The following is a 9,136-nucleotide window of genomic DNA, read 5'->3' on the forward strand; positions in this document are numbered from 1 at the left end:
TGGAAGAACATAAGGAACGAAAGATAAGCATGATGCATTCTAAAATGAGTGAAATGTCCAGGCTTGCTTGCTGCATTTAAATATCATCCGTACCGATTCTTGGGGAAGCCACATCAGTTAAAATTTTTAGTGTATCGGTGAAAGCTAAAACAAGAAAGCTTAGGCAATGTATTAATTCAAAGCAGTTTTCTCCTCGATTGTAGAGATAAAACGTAATTTTCATTACTTTAGCGGACGGCTCTCCAAATTTAAATCGATTTTGTTGATTTTTTAACTAAATTTGAGGCACTACTTTACAAACACTTCACGAACCACAGCTGAGCGAGCGGAGGGGATTAGAAGCCCTGTAGGACTCGTTTTTACCCCTTATCTTTTAAGTTACACACGATTGGCATTGCAGCCATTGTAGACTGTCATTTTCCAAAACTTAACATACAAATACTGTCATTTCGTTCCTTGCTTGTATTCAACCGCCTTCCGCCCTGGCAAATAGCTCCACCATAACATACTTACTTTCCCATGTATACTCATTTGCACATACAATTTATTGAGTTTAAAACACTTACATTATCATTTAACTACCTTCATTATTAATATGGGGTTAACTTTAGCAGATGGCTCTACCTAATTAAATAAATTATTTTAATGTGTTTAGACTTAATAAATCGTATCTGTTATATAGAATCCTACGAAATGGAAAATTAAGTATGTTATGGTGGATCTAATTGACAAGGCGGTAGGCAGACGAATACAAGCAAGGAATGAGATGGCAGTAAGTACATATGAAGCTTTGGAAAATGACCGTCTGCAATGGTTGCAATGCCAAACGCGTGTAACTTAAAAAGTAGGGGGAAAAAAAGAGCCCTGCGGGGCATCTATTCCCCTTCGTTCGCTCAGCTATGCTACGTAAAGTGTTATGTAACGGCATATTTTTTGAACTGGGGGTGGCAATATTTTGCTTAAATTTTGTACTTTCTTGGTATATATTTTGTATTTTTTTTATGGTTTAGGTAGGTTAAGTTAGTTTGGGTTAGTTTAGGTTAGGCTGGGTTAAGATACTTGGGCATTACTCGAGGAGATGGTTCTACCAAATGTTCACACATTGCATTTCCCGGTTCCTTTTTGTAGAATATCCACTAAATGAGAAGCTAGTGCATAAACCACGAACCAACTTGTGCTAGGTGGCCACAAAAAAAAAGCACAAATGCCATCTAACCGAGTCAGGGCAGGAGTGTAGCTGGGAGTCCCGAGCGGAGCGAGGGGATGCGTCCGTAGAGAGCAGGCGTGTCAGCGACGGAGGACATGCACATAAACGAGGAAAGTGGAAAAATACATAAAATATCCGCAATAATTTTTACATGGTGATTTTACCTGAATTCGTACTTTCTTCCTATATTTTCTGTTTTTGATGATTTAGGTTAGGTTTGGTTAGTTATGTTAGTAATTACGGTTACGTAACACCAACTCATTTCTGCTGTAAACACGGTGGTTTTACCTGATTTTGGCCCCCAAGTTCCAAAATTCTCTATATGTAACAGTATTATCTCAAATCTAGTGAAAAATGACCATAAAATCGATATAAATATGGTACAGCCGTCTGCTAAAGCAATGCCTTAACAGTTATCAAGTATTCCACCTATAAATTTTTAATATGATAAAGCCGTCTGCTGAAGTTAACGCTCTAATTTTTGTACTGATATTCAGGGGTGCCCGAGGAAAATTTTCTAGGGAGGGGCCCATCTCCATGGTTGCTATATTACGCCTGGTATTTAATATACATGATTTCCTATATTACGTATACATTTTCGTAACCCAAAGGGGGCCCGGGCCCGGGCCCCACCCCCTCCCCTTCGGGCGCCTATCCTGATGCTAATTGTCAAGAGCCATCACTGACTTTAAAGAATCCAATGGCTAAATATGGTATACATTATACGGATGAACACACTTTAAAAAAAAGAAAACAACATAAAAGGTATAAACATAAAATTCCATCCATATTTGAAAAGTAATACTATCCTAAAAGCGCTCAGCGCACTAGTCTAAAATAAAAATCACCTTTTTATTTTGTAACTAAAACTAAAGTAGGGCTTACTATTACATTTCATACACATAGCTTACCTTTGTTTACCTTTTGGAAGAAATCAAGCGCCAAATCTCAGACTACTCACCAATCCTACAGATGGCTCCATTTGCTAAACAATCGACAAACGTCAAGCGTTTTGAATCAAGCTTGAAATAGGCTTAGTAGAAAATTGATAAATTCAAGCTTCTTTTCAAGTTAAAAACAAGCTAAAATAAACGTTGATTGTCGCTTGTCGCATTCAAGCTTCTTTTCAAGTTAAAAACAAGCTAAAATAAACGTTGATTGTCGCTTGTCGCATCAACTGTACATTGCTAAGCCAAAATCAAGGGAAAGCGACCCTTGATTTAAGCTTACATGCTATCTGGGAAAAGAATATGTCACTTAACACAAAAGACATGAGGAAATCTGGAAATCTGGAAAAGCAGTTTACAGAATTAAAAAACACGAATTTCTTTCCTCGCGTGTAACATTTTGTTTTCACGAGTTGTATGCTTATTCACCGGGATAGGAAGTGTAATGCAGATCCCTCTTTTTTCTAGTGCATTTCTTTATTACCTTCTGTTCCCATATCAGACTTCTCCATCGTACTTTTCCAGCACACGTAGCTGCAACAGTGTGCAAGACTATACCAGTACACTTCACTGTTATGTTTAGTGATAATAGTGCATTTTACATCTGTTCATATTTGTATATATGGTGCCATTTTAAACAAAATACTTTTATGCTGAGTTGGTAACACTATTTCATCTACGGCAATACGGTTTGGTGTTTTCGATACGGTATTTTATTATTATATTGTGCACTTTTTGTTTTGATTGTTTTAAGGGTTTTTAAGATATTTACTTAAAACGTATATATTTCCATGGCATATTTTTTCGACATTCAAATGTTGAAGCCTCGTCAAGTCCTATCCTTCTGGTCCATAGCACCTTAAATTTTGCTCATTTTCATTTCTCATGATGCTCTATCACAGTGGTGTCCAATTATAATGAGCCTGAGGGCCATAACCGTCTTAACTAGAAAGTGGAGGGCCGCAGCTTAATAATAATAATAATAATAATAATAATAATAATAATAATAATAATAATAATAATAATAATAATAATAATAATAATAATAATAATAATATTTTTCTTTTGTAGCGTAATAATAATAATAGTAAAAAACATATTATTATTATTATTATTATTATTATTATTATTATTATTATTATTATTATTATTATTATTATTATTATTATTACGCTACAAAAGAAAAATATATTTAAAAAAAGTATTTGAAATATATACCTATTCAATGTGACAAATGAGGGTGACTAGCAGCATTTACAAGGGGTGGGATATCTATATTCATTTCTGTTGTTGTGAGTCGCAGGAAATGTAAAAGAGAAGAATCTCCAAGGCAGTTTCTGAAACGATTCTTCACAATTTTCATGGTGGTAAATGCACTTTCACACAAATAAGTACTATCAAACATTGACACTCTTTTCCGACCTAACTCACAGTTTTTAGGGAAAGCTGTTGCCGTGGATGCCTGCGCCCTTTTTGTTGTACAGAAGCGCTAAATGAATGCCTTATTTCGAAAGAAGAGTGGAAACATTAAATGAATGAATAAATATAAGTGAAAATAGTATCAGTAGGGCTAATAACAATCGCGAATCGTGAGAGCTTTGTGGGCCGCAGAAAATGGTTTGGCGGGCCGCATGCGGCCCGCGGGCCGCCATTTGGACAGCGCTGCTCTATCAGATGTGCTATGTGGCAATGAAATTTGAACGACAACTTCTGGGACCTTCCCGTGTCAGTATGTCTTCCGTTTCATACTTCAGCACACGTTAACGCATTGCTCGTGACACATTGACCTGCTGTATAGTTTCCAGGTAGACTTTTGCGGACTTCGTGTTATCTGCTACTGAATATTACGGACGACCTCTAGTGTTGGAACATTTGGTTTCCACCTACTCACATTCGTCACAGACCCTGTTAACTGCCATTTGTTGCATCAGATTCTGAACACGTCGTTTTCCAGGTGATTTTGTTCCTGGTTACTTAGCAATGAAAATCTCTTGTGTTCTTAATTGGCACGGTCCGCATTTATTCTTCCACTATCCCAACTCGCAGATGCACAGAAATCGCCATCTTCTCGAAGCAACTTGTTTACCAGAATCAATTAGAACTGAACAAGCAAGAAATTCCAACTAAACAACTGCACATTGGTCGGCACACAGGCGTCAGTCAGAATTACGCATACTATTATACACAATTATAATTACCCGGTCGGGCTACTTTATGTGGATCACCAGATATTATGCTTGTTTTGCAATCCATTTCTGATTGTAAACTAAATAAAACTGAACTAGGTTTTTAACTAACATAGTTTACTTACTATTACTATACTATGCTGAAAGTACATATATTGTTTTTAACTTTCATTATATAATTTAATGAGGTACAATAAAAGAAGAAGAAGTTACTAAATGCACATCTGTTTCCCTTGCGAAATGAATGAGAATATTGGACAATGATCGTTTTAATCTGCCTATTCTCTTTATGTGTGGTTTACAGAAAAGAAACTGAATAACATGACGATAATCCCGGAAGATTCTTCCGTCAGTTACCATGAAACTTTCAAGAGATGTCGACATTGGCAACTCCGAGAGTCTGAGCAAAAAATCTGGAGAATTGGTAATAATTTTGTCAAACTCAACGGTAATTAAGCCAGTACATGTCTCAAACACTTTTCTTACTGTATTTTCTGTTATTTCTCGTTCCAAACGTAGGTGTTTCAAACCATCCATCTGAGGCAGTTCAAGATATCCCCAATTGACAAAGGAGAACCGGAGCCAAACAAAAGACAAAGACGGACAGCTGTCCAATATAGGCGATACTTGAATATCACTTGTAAGACATATCAATACTAAATGCTGTAACTGCTTGCCTCTAGCTCGGAGATAGGTATAAACGTCTTCCGCTGAAGTTTCCACCGAATTGTCCGTCAAATCAAAACTGTCGCTAAACTTCAAAGTTGTTAATTCTGGTAAAGACATAAAAGACATCAGCGATACTTTGGAGAACATAATTTCTAGGCTTTTGAGATTGGGACAGGTCGCTTTCAATACCTGAAACACACGTTCTGTCATATCCTCACATCTTACAGTGTTCAGGTTGAACACAGGAAGTTTTATACCATTCCGTCGATTTCCAGACGTCGTCCAAGCTTTATCAAGTTGTCGGAAAAAGCCACTCAAATTCATAGATAAAGATTCGATATTTGGCATTAGTCCTAACAGTGCAAGGAGGCCTTTAAATGTAACACTAGTATCCTCTGTGTTAATTTCTCTAAGAGTATTACATAGGCCACTTCGCTTACAGTACGAGTATTTAATTTTTTCTGCAGAATGCCTTGGTGTTACTGTAGGAGTAGGTGGGTGCGATATAGGCGGTAAAACTCCTCGCAGCTTGAGACTTGCACCACTTTCACTACTCTGAGATAGAAATTTCTTTTCTGCATTCTGGGCAACTTTAGCGTTCTGTGTGTGCACAACGATTCGGGCTAGGTTGCGAAGTCCGTCGTCAGTACATGCTTCGGAAGACTCTATATCCAGAATTTGAAGTTGTGAACAAGTCTCTCCTATAATTTTCAATATTTCATCGGTACAAATGAACCGTATTGACAGTATAAGCAATGCACGAGCACTAGAGAATCCACGTCTGAAGATTTGTTTTTCTACTCGTAACTTTGGTGAGTCATGACCATGCAGCGGAACAAGTAACAGCAATTTCAGAGCCTTTCCATCTCGAGCAATTACTTTAAATAGTTCATTCACCTGCTCACTCAGATGATAACTTGTATATTGAAAATTCAAGCCTTTTACTCCGGAGTTAAATAATATTTCTACGCAGTACAGGTATGGTGAATAGCCTCTTCTTGATCCCCACCTGTGTCTCTGTAGATCTATTTTGGTGAACATGGCTTGCATTAATTCTGTGCATAGAGTTTTAGGTAACTGACCAAAGTAATTTCTTAGTTTGTCTCGGTGCCTGCAGTATCTCTGAATTTCAGAATTGGTCTTCGGGCATTTTTTTAGAAGGGCCGCTGCCACAACATTGATACAAAGTGATCGAAGCAACAGCGGCTTTTGAAGTCGGGACATACCCTCAGCATATCTTTACATTGTTGTCCACTTGAAAATTAAACTGTGAAAAGAAAACAATATTTACAATTATTCCTTGACATTATATATTTTGTAAACTCGCTGCTAAGTGTCACGAGTATTCAGAATAAATGGAAGTGATACGAGTAATGCATAATAGCCATTTTATGAATATCTAAGAATTGTTTCGACATCTTGATTGGCTAATCGTCTGTTTGAGCGCTCTTCATTGGCTACACTATTCTCGATTGGAAATAGATAACTTCCATTTACTCTGTAAATAATCTAACAATTAATGTCGTATCTTGAATAGGGATGGCCATTTCCGGAAAAAGAGTTTTCCGGTTTCCGGGAATCACATTTTCCGTTTTCCGTTTTTGCGAAAAATTTTCCTTTTTCCGTTTTTCCGGAAAATTTTTCGTCTTCCGTTTTCAATTTTCCGGTTTCCGGAAAAAAATATTTTCCGTTTTCCGTTTTTCCGGAAAATGTGGCCATCTCTAATCTTGAACTTTTCCTTAAATGCTTGCAAATCTATCTAAAACTAAAGTAACTAATTCTGTTGTCTATGGAACCAGAACGTTCAATGCAGCGTTCACAAAAGCTCTCCATTGACTTATGTCCTTTGCCAGCTGAATAAAGTTTCTATCTTGTACTCTTCTTTCTGCGAGATCCATCTTAATATTGTCCTCCCATCTGCACCTAGGTCTTCCTAATGATCGCTTTCCGATTGCATTTCCAGTCAAAACTTTGAAACCGTTCGTACTTTTTTCCATCCTGGCTATATGACCTGCCCACCTGAGTCTCCTAGACTTGATAACCCTAACAATGTTTGATAAAATCTATATTTCTAGGTTAAATTCTCAGAGATATACTGTCTTTTTTAAAAAAAAAAAAAAATAAAAAATCATATCTTTACAACTGTACGGGGAAATATTTATTTACTTATTTATTTAATAAGTTGCCTCAAAATAAAGATCAACATCCGAAGAGAAGATTCACACTTCCTTGGTTTCCTTCCGTTTGAGGAATATAAGCACAGAAACTGAAACGCCAAGATTTATTGAATAAGACTATACATACGCAGACAGGACCCGTCCCGTCGATTTGCAGAACCTGGGGCGAAAGTAAGTAGGACCAATGATGTAAGTAAGATTTCCATATTCAACAGAAGTAAATTATTTTGATCCAACTTTGATTTTTTTTTTTTTTCGTATCAATAAGAGATCCCAATCATGGCGTTAATAAGGGATGCAAATAACCACTCGCCAGCTTGTCCTGGGCGAGTGGTTCATCGGTGTACACGAGTATTTAATATCATATCGAAGGTAAGAAAATTATTTCTATTGTGTTATGTAGGCTAGTAGATTTTTTCTTGAGCTAGTAAAATTTTGTTGCTTATTTTCACCCCTGCATTAATACGTAGGATACAGTCATTAAAAATGTATTATAAAATGATGGCTCATCGTCTCTAAATATTTTTAATTCCAAGAATGAATTAGAAATATTAAATTTGTACTTTTCTTGGATGGCCTAAATATCTTCTATAGCGCGGATCCTGAAGTGAGTGTCACACTTGCCTCACTCACGAGAGGGACATGTTTCGTATTTTATCACTAACTAACTAACTCTATGACCTATGGAACCCGGAGGTTCAATGGTGCGTTCACAAAAGCTCTCCACTGGCTTCTATCCTTAGCTAACTGCATCCAGTTTCTACTTTGTGTTCCAGTCTCAGCGAGATCCATCTTAATATTGTCCTCCCATCTGCGTCTAGGTCTTCCTAATGGTCGTTTTCCGTATTTTATCACTCTCTATTGAAAAATGACTGGAAGTTTTGGAAATATGGGTGTGGAGAAGAATGGAGAACATTATTTGGGTCGAGAGAAAACTAATGAGAGAATGTTAGAAATGTTGGGGGAGAAAATATCAATTTTAGATATTATTGAGAAGAGGACGAGAGAAACTGGTTAGGACATTGGCTAAGAAGGAACTGTATCATATGGGACGTGCTAGAGGGTATGGTGGCAGGAAAGAGAGGAAGGGGATGAAGTAGGCTACAATATCAAAAGAGAAAAATCATCGTACTTGAAGACGAAGAGGTTAGCGGAAGACATTGGAGCATGAAAGCTTCTCAGTTGAGGCAAGTGACATACCAATAATGGCAGAATACCTATGATGATGATGATGATGATGATGATGATTGGACATTCGTAGCGTTAATATATATATTAACAAACAAAAAGTTTAAGCAAGACTAGCAAGAAATAATTCATACTTTACATTAGAATTCTCTTACTTGGCCATAACATATATATATTTTATAACATATGTGTATAAGTGAAAAAATAAATGTTCTATCAATGCTTACCTGACAAATCATTTCATTTTCCATTCTGGTCTTCCCTAACCGCATGTTTTGCTTAACGAAAATAATATGAATAAGGGAGCATAATGCCCCACTTATGATCAAGCCATTTTCCATGGTTACAATTGTTTCAAAGTAAAAAAAAAAAAAAATAGAATAAAATTTTTATTTGTTTTCGCACGTCCAACATTTTAACGTATTGTATTCTGATATCTATTACATTGTTTCATTCTGTGGCTCCTTTATGTTCAAGAAACAAATGCACCTGGCTTCAGTTCGCATGTTCTTCGGTTCGATATCAAGAAAATAGTGATGCTTGAAAAGCAGGATCGTGACACAAACAAAATGTGTCATTGAATTTACAGAAGAGGGCGAAAAAATAAGACATTTAAACTAGTTTTAAAAACTTGTATAATTTATATCTGGCATTGATAAACATCTTGCTGTGGTTCACACACAGTGAGGACCATGAGACGAGAAATAAGGTTTTCTCGTCTCGTCTCGTCTCGTTGGATTCTTAGTAAACTTTTGGAGTATC

The 9,136-nt window shown here is 36.6% G+C and overlaps 1 protein-coding gene across 1 annotated transcript; it reads right to left on the minus strand.

The window, feature by feature from the left end:
• Positions 1–4,440: 4,440 nt before the first annotated feature.
• On the minus strand, positions 4,441–8,714 carry LOC145687376 (uncharacterized). Its single transcript, XM_081760833.1, has 2 exons — positions 8,602–8,714; positions 4,441–6,276 (listed from the first exon to the last, which is right to left on the minus strand). Exon 2 carries the CDS (start codon positions 6,231–6,233, stop codon positions 4,521–4,523), a length of 1,713 nt encoding a protein of 570 aa, XP_081616959.1. The 5' UTR covers positions 6,234–6,276; positions 8,602–8,714; the 3' UTR covers positions 4,441–4,520.
• Between the last annotated feature and the right edge of the window lie 422 nt (positions 8,715–9,136).

This window comes from Thermobia domestica, chromosome 1 (assembly GCF_964235325.1).
Source record: "Thermobia domestica chromosome 1, izTheDome1.hap1.1, whole genome shotgun sequence".
Lineage (NCBI taxonomy): Eukaryota > Metazoa > Arthropoda > Insecta > Zygentoma > Lepismatidae > Thermobia > Thermobia domestica.